The sequence below is a fragment of the Lactuca virosa genome, chromosome 7, assembly GCF_052849685.1.
Source record: "Lactuca virosa cultivar CGN04683 chromosome 7, Lactuca_virosa_CGN04683_v6, whole genome shotgun sequence".
NCBI classification, from domain to species: domain Eukaryota; kingdom Viridiplantae; phylum Streptophyta; class Magnoliopsida; order Asterales; family Asteraceae; genus Lactuca; species Lactuca virosa.
The window spans coordinates 103,965,878-103,982,688 of NC_136432.1; the positions used below are offsets into that span (position 1 = coordinate 103,965,878).

Genomic DNA, 16,811 nt, shown 5'->3' on the forward strand with positions numbered 1-16,811 from the left:
ATTTGATGTTTTTGATTGTTTTGAATAATGTTTTATAGGAATGAGAACCGAAGATGATTGGATGGACATGAAATGAAGAGAGAAGCTAAAATGTTATTTTGAAGGTTAAACTTTTTTCTGTTTGTACCTCTTTTGCATACTTTGGATTTCTTGGTGCTAAAATGTTATTTTGAAGTTAAACCGTTGGGAGTTTGATGTTATGTGGATAGTTTTGTTTTTGGATATTTGTTGAATGATACTTTGGTAAACTTTGATAGTTTTGGTATTGTAATGTTTGGTTGTATCATTATTTGATGTTCTTTAGTATAATAATTTGATGATTGTAGTATTTTTTCTTTTAGAATCATAATAAAAAAAATGATATTACAAGTTCTTGGTGAGAAAATAAAAAGTATTTTAATGCATGAATTTTGCGAGGGATTAGCTACGGAAAAAAATCATGTCTAAAGTGTGCGACGGATCAGCGGCGGAAAGGAAAAAAATTTAATGTATGAATTTTGCAAGGGATTAGCGATGGAAAAAAATCATGTCTAAAGTTTGCGATAGATCAGCGACGGAAAAAAATAGTATATGAATTTTGCAAGGGATTAGCTACGGAAAAAAAATTTGTTCATGGAAATTTGCGACAGAACAGCGACGGAATGCATTGAGTGACATTTAGGGACGGATATTCTGTCGCTACCTTTGTCGCAAGGAAAAACCGATCCGTCGCTAAAACCCTCGCTGAGAAATTAGCCACCTTTTTATTACCTATGGAGTGAATCCGTCGCTGATCCATCGCAAACAACATTTAGCGACGGAATAGCGACGGATTTTTCCGTCGCTAAAACCCATGTTTCTAGTAGTGAAACAATAATAATAAAATAAAAAAATTATTATGATAATAATAATATTAATAATAACATAATTAATAATACACCTCATCAAAACCGATTAATATTTAACTATCAACAATTGCTCATGACCACCACATATGCCATACAGAAAACCAATTTCACCTAAAGTTTCTCTTAAGTGAAAAAGTAAATGAAACTTCGAGCGACCAATATGCCCTAAACTAGCTATTTAGTAACCAATTCAGATCATTAGTGAAATTGGATTAACATTCAATTATACTAACGTTGAAAACTAACTAGCACTACTAGACACCACTGGAAAACAAGGTCAATACCTACAACACAATCCGTATTCGGTGGTATAAGTCGATACCTACATAACTTCTACGGAAAAAGGCCTGTAACATAAATGCTCATGTGTAAATTATACCTACAGATTAGTTACGGACAATGGCGGATCTAGTATGTATCCCGTAGTAGCCCAAGTTACACCTCAAAAAAATTTTACTAGTGTAATTTTTTTCAGATTTTTTTTTTGTTGTGGATTACGCGATTTTTTTTGTCGGGATACCCCTTACTTTAATTCTGAATCCGCCAATGAGTTGAAGGATAAAAATGATAACCCGAAATATCAGGACCCAAATGAAATACATATGCAGTACACGTTTTCCACGCCACTGACATAACCCCCACCTGCCCAATCCTAGTATTGACAAGATTCACTAGAATAAAGTAATTAAAAAAAGATACTAGGAGTAGGATAGCTGCCCTTTAAAAAAAAATTCGTACTTTATTCATCTTTAATGCTCTTATCTTGGTAGGAATATCTTCTGGCAAACACAACGTGAGTGTAAAAAGATAAAGCGGAGACTAAACAATTCAAGTATCAAATAGAATATAAACCTGTTTAAACTTTATATGAACCATGAAGATGTTAACTGCATGCATTCATTCAGATCTATTCTTCATTCAGATGGCAAGCTCATCAATCCATCCTCCTCCTCCACATGCTTTAGCACAAATACAAGAAGACCTAAAGTACTTATATGCATCAAATACTAATGTTTCTAACTTTGTCTCTGTGAAGCTTTCCAGCGACCACAATTACCATCAGTGGAAGACACAGATGTTTTCCCTCATGGAGACTTACAATCTGTATGGCATTGTAGATGCAACATTTACCCGTCCAACAGGTTTGAGCCCAGAGATCGAGAAACAATATAATATTCTTGTCAAAGGTTGGATCTTGGATTCAATTAGCGAAGAGCTCCTTGGCACTGTTGTTGATCTTGATTATGATTCCGCCAAAGATGTCTGTGAGAAACTGAAATCATTCTATGATACAACCGCCATTCCAATTTCTGAAGAACTTTTGGTACCTTTCGATATATCTGCTAAACATATCCAATAATTATCACTGCATGTACATATAGAGATTATCTAACAATAAAAGATTATCTCACTTGACCTACTATTTAAACACTTTCTGGGTCGTTGAATAAGGTTCCGTTGAGATTAGAAATAAAATAGATATCTTGACATTCAATCTCAACCACATGTTTCACATCTGCCGCTCTAACCCTCCGGCATCCGGCACGGCATGTCATATATAATCATAAATTATTATATAGTGCTGCCCGTTCTTTATCCTCCTCCACCATCCCCCCACCCCCCCCCCCCCCACACACACACACACCATAACCGCCACCGCCACCACCACTTCCACCACCTCTGACATCAGTCGACCCCACCACTGTGTAGAGTATTTGGGGTCCCGGCCCCTGCTCCGATTCCGGCCCATAGTGTAAAAAAAAAATCCTAATAGGTGTACCACCTTCGTATATGAGTGACACACCTTTTCAAATGTTCTGTGTCCGCCACTGCTCACCACAACCTCTTTTGTCACCAACTATCATAATCATATATGATTACTCAATCAGTGAGTAGACATGTATGTATAATCATTTATGATTAGGCATATATGTATAAACATTTATAATATATATGATTATACCTCTCTGCCATATAATCATTTATGATTAGGCATACTCTGTTGCTGCCGGTACGCTGGAGCGTTAGAGCAGCAAATGAGAAATATGTGGCTAAGGTTGAATTTCAAGATCTGTATTTTTTTTAATCTCAAGTGAACCGTCCCTATATATATATATATATATATATATATATATATATATATATATATATATATATATATATATATAAACAGTTATGGTTACATAGTCATTTAAATGAAATTTTAAAATGGATCCAGCTCAGTCAAAACAGGAAGCAGAAACATATCGAAGATAAGGTTTCATCAGAAGGGAATATCACAATTTCATCTGAAATACAAACAGTCGAGGAAGGCATAAAACAAAAAGGAAAAAACAAGATCATACGCAACAGGAAGTTGCGTCAAGCTATTGCGGAAGGAAATTGGAGGGAAGTAGAGTCCAAACTATCATCGGGTAAAACCGCAGACACAGAGCAAATAGACAGTGATGGGAACACCATGCTTCATATAGCGGTTGGATTACGTCGTAACCGTATATCTAGAGAAATATTAGAGTTTACAGACGAACTAAACTTACCAATAATGAGAAATTTTGATGGAAACACAACCCTGCACACAACTGCAATCGTTGGCAACACAAAAGCAGCAGCACTCTTGGTAAAAAAACAGAAGATTGTTGGAAATTCCAGACCATAAAGGTGAAATACCTTTGGACAAAGCTTATGAATGTTTCCAATTAAATTGTGAGTATTCACGCACTCCCCTATTTTCGGTTTTTATGTTTTGGGGTGGAAAAGCATGTCCGAAAAACTATTTATTGTTCGTTGTATTTAAATTGATTCGTATCAAACGCGATTGCTATATTTTGCTATAATTTGCTATAGTCTGCTCTGTATGTCTATGCAACACGGAACATGAGAACTTATCGTCTTAAGTCTCTTCCCTTATACATTACTCCAACCATTAACTCTTTGAGCCAATGGTCATTGTGGATAGCGCTATTAGAAATTGACAACTCCTCACTCGCCCGATCGCTGGAGTGCATGATACCATATAATCTATGGAACGATAAGCATAGATCTTGATAGGGCATCAGTCATAGGCTTGGTTGGGAACTCATTGTTTGCTCATACACATACAAACTTGTTATTTATTATGGCAATAAACTTGTTTATTAATTATAGCAATGAACATTGTTTCTCATTATAGCAATGAACTTTGTTTCTCATTACAACAACAAACTTTTATTACTGGAAACTTATATACATGTTTTAGCAATGAAACTGTTTACTCCTTTGAGTAATGAACTTTATTTCCCATGAGAATATGAACGTTGCTTCTCATTTGGGCAACATAATTTATTTCTCATGATGACAACGGACTTTGTTTATACAAACTTATTTACTCATTTTAACAATATACTTTTATTTATGGAAACTTCTATCAAAACTTTTATTTCGATTCTTGAAACCATTATTATTTTTAATTTGTGAGCACTCACCAACTATTTTTATAGTTGACGCTCGTTTTACATGTTTTTTCAGGATTCATCGAGTAAGTGGCACTTAGGGACACATTACTTTTAGGAGCATTCGCATGTGTCGCATTTCAATTTTCATTGTAATTTCTTTTAAAAGTTGTTCAAACCCATTGTAAATTTGTAATGATTTTTAATACCATGGTTGGTGTTGTCTTTTAACTTTTGCTATAAAACCCTTTATACTGCCACGCCTCGTGTTTCCGCTTTAGTGGGGTGTGACATTCATGAACCTTGAAAACCTTCCAAACCACGCTCTCGGGGATTGTTTTAGTCCGTACAGCGCCTTATTCAACTTGCATACTTTGTCACCATAATTCATTCTAGGTGGTGATTCCATGAACACTTCTTCTTCTAAGTAGCCATTTAAAAAGAGTTTTTTACTTCGAATTGTTTAAGTGGCCGGTCCCTATTTGCAGGAATTGACACTAGGATTCTAATAGTATTTATTTTCGCCACTGGTGCAAAAGTATCCTCATAGTCTATACCGTACTTCTGTGTATAGCCCTTCGCGACTAGTCTAGCCTTATACCTGTCTATCTTTCCATTTGACTCTAGTTTTACCGTGAAGACCCATCTGCACCCTACGGTTCTCTTTCCTGGAGGAGTACTATTTCATCCCACGTTTGATTCCGTTTTAATGCATCTAACTCTTCATATACAACCTTTTTCCACTTTGGATCTCTCGTAGCTTCTTGTATGGTTTTTGGGATGACTACAGCGGCTAACTCCTCCACCATGTGCCGTTGTGGTTCAGCCAACTTATCTGTGGACACGTAGTTATTGATCGGGTACTTCGATTTTGACGTAAGATCCGGTTGGTATTGCCTCAGTGGTATCCCTCTATTTTTTCTTACAGGATATCTCGTGCCTGGATTAAACTGTACATCGACATTCTCATGAGAACTGTTAGAGTTTTCGTTAGTTAATGTACCTTGTGATGACGTTGGATCCGACTCGGCATAGGTTGGGCTTGGGCTGGTTGTACTATCTTGCTCGAAATTATCAGGTTGCTCATAAGTAATTTCTGGCTCATCTTCATTCGTTTTTGGCCCATCTTCATCTTCTTCGAGTCCATCTATTACTTCATCTAGCCTAATATCGTGCATGTTACCCTCATCCGACCTCTCCCCCTGAGGGGAATATTCATGAGTAAAATAGGAGGTGTTCTCATGGAAATTAACATCACGAGTAACATACATTTTCTTTTCTTTCGGGTCGTAACATCGGTACCCCTTTTTGAAGTCAGCGTACCCTAGAAAACATACACTATATTGCCAGTGGTTCTAGTTTTCCAGTATTAGAGTGTACATATGTTGCACACCTAGACACGCGTGGTTCGAGATTAGACCCAATCGGAATATCTAGTTTTTCGTGTAATAGTTGTAATGGAGTTTTAAACTCTATAACTCTTGACGGAGTTCTATTCATCAAATATGCAACATTTCTTACCGCTTCTCCCCAATATTGGCGTGGAATCTTCATGTCAAATAAAGAGGCTCACACGATTTCCGGTATTTGTTTGTTTCTCCTTTCCGAGAGTTCGTTTTGTTGAGGCGTGTTTGAACATGATGTTTGGTGTCTGTTATCCATGCAAAATACTTCCATGTCATGGTTCATATACTCTCCTCCATTATCAGATTGAAGGATCTTTATCTGACACTTGTATTGAGATTTTATTAACTTGTATAGTTCTTAAAAGGCATGTATTACTTCGTTTTTATGTTTTAATAGTGAAATCCAAATCATCCGTGAGAATTCATCAATGAAAGTAACAAAAAACCGATACCGATTCAGAGTAGCTATTCTTTCCGGACCCCACACATCGGAGTGGATCTTCATGAGGGGAATAGTAGTTTTATTCTCACTTTGGGGATATGAAATCCGATGGCTTTTGGCCATTTCACACACATCACAATTAGAATCAAACTATTTGTTATTCAAAAATAATTCGGGTTTCAGTTTTTTTAAATAACCAAACGACAAATGCCCTAATCTACGATGCCATAACCAATATAAAGAACTTCCTTCTTCCATGTTGTACGCTTCATCAGGTCTTTCTTCTTCAAGATAGTACAACTTGCCTTTCCTAATACCATAGCCAAGAGTCTGATTCGTCATAATGTCCTGAAACACACATTTTTTTGGCCAACAAGTTACATAACAGTTAAGTTGATCTATGATCTGACTGATAGATAATAGATTCGATGACAAGGATGGAACAACTAGGATAGTGTCAAGATTCATGGAATTTGACACTTGAGCAGAACCTTCACATGTTACTTTTGCTAAGCCCCCATTTGTTGTTTTCTCGATGTTTTGCTTAGGCCGGGTTTTTAATGCCAGCTTAGACAGATCATTTGTTATGTGATCCATCGCACCTGTATCAATAATCCATTCACTAATCACATGTTTAGTTGTAGTTGACATACCATGGTTGTTGAATGACTCAGCGTAGGCAGCAATTGGGGTTGCCTCATCATTCTTTGTTGTGGCCATAGAGGCTTGTCCCACCTTCCTTCGTGGCTTCTTTGATAAATCCCACCACTCCGGGTAACCTATGATCTCATAACACTTCTGTTTTGAGTGCCCTTCTTCTCCACAATGAGTACACACAAAAGAGTTTTTTTTTGTTGTTGGAATTTTTTTCTTTTGGAGGGCGATTTCGAGTTGTGAGATTCACAAGACTATCATGTTCATTCTTCACGTCTTCAATAGTGTTTCTTTGGGACTGGTCTTTTCGTATGAACGCATAGCATGCCTCAAGATCCAAGGGTGGGTCTTTTCTTAGGATCTCCCCTCGTGCTTGGTTAAATTATGCATCTAACCCTACAAGAAAGATGTGTACACGGAGACGCCCTAATATTTTATTAGGCGAAACTACGTGGCTCACATCATCTTCCTCGACCGTTATCCGGGGATCGATCTCCTGAAAGATCCCTATCAATTCGTTGTAGTATGCTGCGATTGGTCGTACGTCCATTCTGTCTTGTACTGAACGACCTACGATTCAGTTCGAACAGCTGAGTTTCGTCCGACCCGTCATAAAACGTGTTTGCCACCACGTCCCAAAATTCTTTCGCCGTCTTCAAACGGATAAACCTCGGGATCAAGGTGGGGCTCATCAAGTCTATGAGCCAACTCTTGAACCTATTATTATCCATGAGCCAACTTTCGATTTGTTTTTCACCGGATTCAGGCTTCTTGGAGGATCCGGTTAGGAATCCCAGTTTATTGCATGCTCTAATCCTCATCTCCATCGGTTGAGACCACAACTGATAATTTGTGTCATCGAGGATGATCCCAGTCGGGAAGGTAGCATCCTGAACAACCAGGCGAGGTTCTTGAGGAGGGATGTGGTCTTTGTCTATCATTGTTCTTGTTCTTCGAGGGGTGATTTTTCGATTTGATTCAAAGAGTTTCAAACGGTATGCTCCGATACCATGAACACAAGAAATTCATATGAAGGGTTTTTTCTGTATATTTTTCTTTACAGAGGGATTACATATATAGGGATTTGTACACAAAATAAGGAGCTATACAAGGAAGGGATATGACAGTAACAACACCCAATAACTTCCATGTTTATCTGATCTTCTCAATACTAGCCAAAGATAGTTTGATCTCATGCAATATTCACTCTCGCCAACACAAACACGCCTACAAGTTTCTGTTAATTTAGTAATTAGTTTAATATCTAACCAATTGTATGTGTAAAATGTTTATTTAGCACCATCGATATATATATATATATATATATATATATATATATATATATATATATATATATATATATATATATATATATATATATATATATAAACGGTTATGGTTACATAGTCATTTAAATGAAATTTTCAAATGGATTCAGCTCAATCGAAACAGGAAGCAGAAACAGATCGAAGATAAAGTTTCATCAGAAGAGAATATCACAATTTTATCCGACAGTCGATGAAGACATAGAACGAAATCGAAAAAACAAGATCATACGCAACATGAAGTTGCGTCAAGCTATTTCCGAAGGAAATTGGAGGGAAGTAGAGTCTAAACTATCATCCGGTGAAGGCGCAGACACAGAGCACATAGACAGTGATGGGAACACCATGCTTCATATAGCGGTTGGATTACGTCGTAACCGTATACTCAGAAATATATTAGAGTATACAGACGTAGTAAACTTACCAATAATGAGAAATTTTGATGGAAACACAGCCCTGCACATAGCTGCAATCGTTAGCAACACAAAAGCAGCATCGCTCTTGGTAAAAAAAAACAGAAGATTGTTGGAAATTACAGACCATAAAGGTGAAATACCTTTGGACAAAGCTTATGAAAATATGCATCTTGACACCATAGAATATTTGTTGAAAGCTGCGAATGATGTCGATGGAAAATCCAAGAAAAAGTTTTTTCCTTTAGAGGATTCTGTTAGCCCTGGTGTAAAAGTAGGCGGTAACCTTCTTGTTAATGCTGTTACTGCAAAGCAATATGGTGCGTAGCCGATATATATCACAGAAATACGATGTTTCAAAGATTTACTACTTTAAATATTCACAGTTTTTAAAATATGCTTGCAGACTTAGCAACACAGTTAGTCAAGAAGTCTCCTGAATTTGTTGTGGAAAATGATAATATACTTCTAGCAATAACTAGCACTTTTCCGATGGGGTTGGGTTACTGGGAAATGCTTATATATCCAAGTAAGTTTCTAATATACTAGAGATATATAATCTCTTTGTTATTCTTCTTTTATTATGGTTTTTTTTCTTTCAGATATGGGTGATATTTGTGAAAGGATAGTCATGAGAGCCAGGGACTCGTTTAAAGTATTAGTATACTACTGCAAAGACATGACGTGTATAATAGAAGATGTACATGATGACGTGATCTTTGGTAGTAGACAACTGCTACTATACTTCACATTGAAAGGTGAGCTACTGATATATAACCTGTAAATACAACCCCATAATTTATCATATAGTTGACATCACAAATGAATGTTTTCTGCTTATGCAGGTCCATTAGCCATGCTTCGTTGGATTTATTACATGATTCGCCTACTCATATTGATGCTTTATTTTCCATTCTTTGTGTTTTATTTCCTCTTCTGGAAGGTTGCAACGAGAGTAGGTATATAAAGACTCAATTTATATCAGTTGCGTTTAAACTATAATTAACTAATTCTATATAATACAAGTTTGATGATTGTTTTGAACCAATTATTTCCCAACTGTCAGTTCCACTAATTAAGCGTATCGAGAAGAAAATGAAGGAACAAAAAGCAGCAAAAGAAGTTCTAAAATTGGTATGTGATGAAATAGAGAAGTTGGAATTCCCTGATGCTCATCCTCTGTATCATAGAGTTGTTCTTGAGGCTGCACGTCAAAACATTTATGAGGTTGTTGATGAGATTTTAATGAGATCTCCTAAAGCAGTTCGATATAAAGATGAGAGTGAGTATGACGTTATACAGTTAGCAGTTATACACCGTTCAGAAAAAGTCTACAACCTTATCTATACCATTGGGGAGCGTAAGAGTGTTTACAGAATGATCGAAGATTCTTCTAAGAACAATATGTTGCACCTGGTTGGAAGATTACCTTCTTTGCAGAAACTCAGACATAAAAGAGGCCCAGCATTACAGCTACAAAAAGAGCTTCACTGGCGCCACGTACATCCAAAATGAATTCTTTACAATTATTGTAGCAAGGGCGGGAAGTAACATACTTTTTGTTTTATATTTTACAGGAAATTGAGAAGCTCGTGTTTCCCACTTGCACTACAAAAGAAAATACTTTCAAAGAGACACCAGATAAGGTGTTCAGAAGGGAGCACGAAAATATGGTGAAGGAAGCAGAAAAGTGGATGAAGGCCGTAGCAGAATCATGCAGCATCACTGCAGCACTAATTACTACAATTGTGTTTGCGGCAGCTATTACGGTTCCAGGTGGAAGCAATCAAGAAACAGGCATCCCCGTGTTTACAAAAGAAATTGCTTTCACGATCTTTGCAATAACAGATTCAATCTCACTATTTGCATCCAGCACAGCATTACTGATGTTCTTGTCGATCCTCACAGGAAGTTTTGATGAGAGAGATTTTCTCTTCACTTTGCCAAGACTACTGATGGTTGGTCTTTGTGCCTTGATGCTATCTACAACTGCCATGATGGTGGCCTTTGGGGCAACGTGGTTCATTGTCTTTTCTCATAAAAGACCATGGATGCTTGCTCCAATTTGTTTATTATCTTCGGTCCCGATTGCGACTTTTGGTGCTCTTCAAATCCCCCTCATAGTAGATCTCTATCGGTCGACATATGGACACATATTTGGCAATCCAAAAACAAAAAAATAACAAATTGAAGACAGATGACATACAACTTATTTTTGGAAAGTGAAACGAACAAGCATCTTGGAATGACGAATCTACGGTCCAACAATTATACATTGACTATGTTATTCTGAATAGTGAGATTTAAGAACTTAATTCTAGTTTGATAGTTTAAAGTATTTCATATATTACATGTCCCTTCAAGCTCTTGAGGCATTGATGAATAAGTGAATAATTTAATGGAAACTAATTGTTAATAATGATGATAACTTATGAAGTTTCAGGGTGTGTTTGGTTGGATGGAATGAAATGAATTAAGTAATGGAATGGATAAAGTAATTGGATGCATTATTATCATTTGATTGTCGTGTTTGGTTACTCAAATGTAATGCAAATAAGTCATTAATACTTGTTGTTAAGTACCAAGGTATGAAAATTCAAATAAATGGAATGAATTAACGGACATTGACAAAGTATCCTCGTAACACAAAATGCATACGATTTACAGAATTTTAACAACAATATCCTGGAAAATAATATATATATATATATATATATATATATATATATATATATATATATATATATATATATATATATATATATATTTGCTTTCTTCTTGATATATAATCATCGTCAAACTTACATCATATGATAAGCTACCATCCTCTCCCACTGGGAAAGAAAAAAAACAATCAAATGAATGGCTTAATGTTGAACAAATTTTTCACTTGTCTAGTGCAAGCAAACAAATTTTTTTATGAATACTGAAAACATTTCTATAATAAACATTGTGCTTGTAATGCGTTCTCTGTATGTAGCTCGTAACAGAGATTATAGGTTTCTGTTTTAGGGAATAAAGTTGTATGCAAAAGCTCAAAAAATGGTCACAATAAAGTTGAAATGCATGCTACCACGGGTTAGTGTCTTTCCCTAACAAATGCTTACCATGAACATTGAACCATGTTCAGTTGCAGATGGCAATGGTAGTTTTCAAAAATCTTGTAGTTCTGCCATTTTATCAAAAAAACTAATATGCATCTCAAATTAATATATATTAATGTGCAGCAGCAAAACCCACAAAAATCAGTTTCACTGAACAAAGATGGTAATAACAACTAAAATTATAAAATTCGTGATAAACACTTGGTTGGAAAAATCGCTACCCATCACAATACCTGAAATAAGAAAAAGAAAACAAACAAATTTAAATGATTTTTAGAAGTTACATAAACATAATTGTTATGATAACAAGTGAATTGTTTGTGTACCATGTGTCTTCATTTCTCCAAACCAACAAATAATAACAGATTCCAATGATTTAATGTAGATGTTAAACACCACGCCCTCATCCCGGCATGCCTAGTTGGGAGGGTTAACCAGGCAACCGGAGATGAGTGAGAGTGTGTATTTTTTTGTTTTTTTTTTCTTTTTTTACCACTTCCAAAATAGTACTTCATTTTTTAGAATATAACCGTTTTTTTTCAAAATTTCAAAGTTTTAACTATTAATCAACTGCTATAAAATACCAACAAACTTCTTTACTTTCCACGCGACCTTCAAACCTTTTTCATTCATCTCTCCAAACCTTCTTCTTTTCCACCGCCTTCAAACCTAGGACTGTTCACTATTCGGATAAAACAAAATTATCCAATTGGACAATTTGGATTTGACTATTTGGTTTAGATATTTGGATTTTTGGATGGGTTTTCAACAAAATCAAATTATTATTTTGGATTTCGGATTGGTTTTGGTTTATAAAATCAGAACTGAATAGTCCGAAAAAATCGAATAAACATTTATAATTTATCTATTTATAATATATATCTATAATTATTTATTAATTTTCTAATTTATTTTTTTCAAATAGGTTCAAAACGTTTCACCCGATAAAAAAAACATTAATATGCATTTTCTTTCAAAAGTTTTCTGTCTATAAAATATTTAACTATAATATATATCTTCTTATTAGTTGTTTATAAATTTCAAATCACAACTAAATAATTTATTTTTTGCTTCTTGTGTAAAGTTGGGTAATATTATAATTATATGTCGTTTTAAAATGTTTCGGTTTTTGTAAACCGGATTATAAAAACCGATCCAACCGAATTGTAATTGGTTCGGATCGGATTGGAATTTAGTTTGGACTATTCGGATCCATGTTTTGAAAACCGAAATCAATTTGGATTCACTTGATTGGATCGGATCAAACCGATCCATCCAAACGAACACCCCTAGTCATGAATGGGTCTGTAGAGGTGTTTTAGTCATAGCACAAGTTGGCTACAATGTTCATGAGTGCTCTTGGAATAAGATTCGAGTATTGGATTCAACCCACGCTCATCTGAATCGCTTCATGGATTTTATCACGAGTGATTGTGAGACGATAATATCTTATATTTTTCAAACGGAGACATCTGAGTTGTAGTTGCAAGTCGGTTGCACATTAACATATGTAAACGCACCAGTAACTTGGTGTTATAAAACATATCGGTGTGTGTAACTTGATGAGTAAGTACAAGCAAACATTTTGGTCGAAGTTTATCCGTTCCTTTTACCCCATGTGGATAAAAGCGATATCTGTGGGCCCCTCGATAATTTAGTGATGACACCCCTAAGTGCTTGGCCAAGCCTGGACTGATTTGATTTGTTCAATTAGTCGGTCGTCATAAATCAGAAATCGGGAAACAACAGATGGACAGAGAGAATGATTACAATCCATGTCTCAGTGAATACGATATCTAGAATGGAGGAATATATGATCCCTTATCCAATTGACGCGTCATTGACTAGGTCAGAGTTCGACAGCGGATTTTAAGAACTACGATTGCTAGTCGGGTTTCAAGTCGTACTCGCAATAATAGTTATTAGACTTATCTAAGTGGGAGACTGTTGGATTAGGTGTCTAAGCCCATAACTATAATTGGTATGTACTTGACCCGAGAGTAGCATGGTCCATTTGGGTTGCATATCACCAGGACAATTTGATAGGATGGACTTTTGAGAAGAGGTTATTTATGATTTGTTAATATATTATAAGTTCTAATATATTAATATGAAATCATATTATTTAATTAGTATTGATCAAGAATTAATTTGGAATTAATTTTGTGATCAAAAGAGACTAATTAAATATATGGGCATTGATTGGTAAATCATTCATTCTTATGGTGTGGGCCAAGAATCCATGATTATTTAGGTTGGGCTAAACCAATGTTACAACCCATGGATGATCCATGGGGGTTTAAACCCATGGAGCCTAAGGAATATGAAAGGTCATTCACATTAGAGTTTACATGGTGTAACCCTAATCTTGCCACACTATATAAGAAGCCCCTTAGCATCCAAAATGGCACACTAGTGTTCTTGGAGTTCCATGAGCCGATTTTTGTGCAAGAAATACTCTCTCAAAAGTCTCCTTTGTTCTAGGTGTGTTGTGATTCCATTTGAGGTGCAACATTTGGGGCACTAAGTTCTTAAAGGCCAAACTCAAGAAGTTCTACAAGCTACAACCAAGAGGTAATTCTATAACTCTCTTTTATGTTGATTATGTCATTTTCATGCTAGTTGTAGGCTTAATGCTTTGGAAACAATATTTCATGTATAATTAGGGAAAACATAGATCCAAAACATTTAGGGCTTTATGTGCACCATAGGATGTTGTAGTATACCAAAACCCTTCAGATCCACGCTCATCTGAATCACTTCAAGGATTTTATCACGAGTGATTATGAGACGATAATATCTTATATTCTTCAAACGGAGACATGTGAGTTGTAGTCGCAAGTCGGTTGCACATTGACATATGTAAACGCACCAGTACCTTGGATGTTATAAAACATATGGTTGTGTGTAATTTGATGAATAAGTACAAGCAAGCATTTGGGTCGAAGTTTATCCGTTCCTTTTATCCCATGTGCCCCTCGATGATTTAGTGATGACACCCCTAAGTGTTTGGCCAAGCCTGGACTGATTTGATTTGTTCAATTAGTCGTTCGTCATAAATCGAAAATCGAGAAACAACAGTCTCCCCATCAAACTAACCCAAGACCAAAAGCGTAAAAACCATGTCATAAAGAGATCTAAGCAAGGAGAAGACAAGGTCCGAACTTTATTCCTCAAAGGACTTGCAAAATGAGCGATGATTCTGGATCTCTAAGCTTCACAGTAAGCAATGCACCTTCAATCTTCTTCAATCCCTTCAAAATGAGCAAAATAAGCACCAATTTCTTCTCAAACCCTCAAAGACACAACAATGGAGGCTAAGGGTCGAAATTTAAGGTTTAGGAGGTATGGAGGCTGGTGAAGAGGCTAACACTAGGGACTTAAGGACCTTAAATAGGGTGCAACACCCCAAAATAGTGTTTTCTTATCCTCCATGTACGCCAAGTGTAACCCTCGTACGCCCAACATGCGAGGCTTCTACTTCTCGATCAGGTGCCCTCCTTAGTACGCTAAGCGTATCATGTGGTACGCCCAGGTACTAGCTTCTCAGCTAGTACGCTAAACGTACCCAATGATACACCCCACGTTCCAACTCCAAGGACTAAATTGTAATAAATTAAATATAATGGGCAAAAGGAAACATACTCATAAGAAGCGCTACAGTTGGTACTTTGGGAGAACTCACTATGCTTTGGCTTACAGTTTTAGTTTATGGTTTCAGGGACTTCAGGGGAATATTGGAAAAGCAAAAGTGTGATTGTGCACAACTTCCTGTTTTATGTCACTGGGTCTTGGAAAAACTCTGATTTTGGAAATAATGTTTTTGGAAACAATGACTCTTTTGTAAACAATTATGTTAAATTGTTGATTTTTAAATTTTCAAATTTTTTTGATTTCGAAGTGTTACAAGTTCGTATCAGAGCCTTGGTTTGAGAGAATTGGATGAACATTTGTGTGAATCGAGACTCAAACTAGGGAACTGCAACAGTTTTTAAACTGATTTTCAAAATTGTTTTCAAAAGTAAATAAGGAAGGATGCGAAAGTATACCCCAAGTTACCCACATTGTTATTGATATTATGTTTATGTTAGAATAACATTCTAGTGGTAGGCCAAGGATCTTTAGGAATTGCATGCTAGAATTGCTTGATACATGATGCCTTATTTCCTATAGAGTTTACTTGCTGATTGTTGTATGACTCTTTCGGGTGTGAACTAACTATTAATTGAATACATTAAGTCACATGTTGCATGGGTTAAATAATTTTAGGGTAAATGGTCTAGTCCTACTATGTAGCTCTTGTCTCAATCCAACCGTTGCAGGGTTGAACTTTTTAATGTAGGATTATTTAAGTTATGTTGCACGTGACTGTATTCATATCATAGTTAACTGGCACCAATGGGGGTCGTTTGGCATTTAATGGTAGGGTGAGATATGGATCATAGGATAGCCTATGGAGTATGTAATGCTCATGATACAATTTTGTTGGAAGTTCCATGGAGGGGTTATATGTAAGCTGCCGGCTAGTTAAGGAATGTTTAGCTTTTATCTGGGGAGTGAGAATATGATGTATACGTATTCTAGTATATGTTGATAGGGTCGTTGTGATGATATTCTAGGACAAATACGCGTAGGTGTGGAAGGTAGTATGAGCCCGTACTACTGGAAGCATAGTACTCGTACTCGTAATAGGGAAGTCACAATCCCTAGGGTTTCATTATTTAAAATATCTCAGATGGTATGAAATGCGCCTTATCTGATATTTTCTGGTTTATTTTCAGTATGGTGTTCATGAGGGGATCCGAATTAGGAGTTGGAGCGAGTGGCCAGGATAGGCCGTGGTTAACTGAGGAGGCGATTACGACATTGATTTCTTCTGAGGTTGTGATTGCCATCTGTGGTCAGATACCGGAGTTGTTTGGTTCTATCAAGACCGCCATGATTGAGTACTTTATGAGGCTGTTGTTGCTTCAGCTACCACGGTCGTTATGGCCGCTGGGGTTCGTGGAGAGAGAGCCTTCTAGTACGGGGAGTTCGACAATATGAAGCCGCCGGTGTTTGACGGGGTCAACGATCCAATCATTGCTATGAGGTGGTTGTCAGATGTTGAGGGATGCTTCTTTACTTTCTCCTACCCAGCTAACCGGAGGGT

At 36.4% G+C, this 16,811-nt stretch overlaps 3 protein-coding genes across 3 annotated transcripts; 2 read left to right on the forward strand and 1 right to left on the reverse strand.

Moving 5' to 3' along the window:
- Nucleotides 1–1,747: 1,747 nt before the first annotated feature.
- On the forward strand, nucleotides 1,748–3,543 carry LOC145123456 (uncharacterized). The gene is made up of 2 exons (XM_079058665.1): nucleotides 1,748–2,211; nucleotides 3,106–3,543. Exons 1-2 carry the CDS (start codon nucleotides 1,762–1,764, stop codon nucleotides 3,541–3,543), a joined length of 888 nt encoding a protein of 295 aa, XP_078914791.1. The 5' UTR covers nucleotides 1,748–1,761.
- Nucleotides 3,544–7,278: 3,735 nt separating this feature from the next.
- On the reverse strand, nucleotides 7,279–7,758 carry LOC145127001 (uncharacterized). Its single transcript, XM_079062257.1, has one exon. The coding sequence runs from the start codon at nucleotides 7,756–7,758 to the stop codon at nucleotides 7,279–7,281; it is 480 nt and encodes a 159-aa protein (XP_078918383.1).
- A 474-nt stretch (nucleotides 7,759–8,232) lies between these two features.
- LOC145127002 (uncharacterized) lies at nucleotides 8,233–10,738 on the forward strand. The gene is made up of 6 exons (XM_079062258.1): nucleotides 8,233–8,875; nucleotides 8,962–9,084; nucleotides 9,158–9,313; nucleotides 9,401–9,514; nucleotides 9,622–10,055; nucleotides 10,133–10,738. The coding sequence occupies exons 1-6, from the start codon at nucleotides 8,233–8,235 to the stop codon at nucleotides 10,736–10,738; spliced, it is 2,076 nt and encodes a 691-aa protein (XP_078918384.1).
- The last annotated feature ends 6,073 nt before the right edge of the window (nucleotides 10,739–16,811 follow it).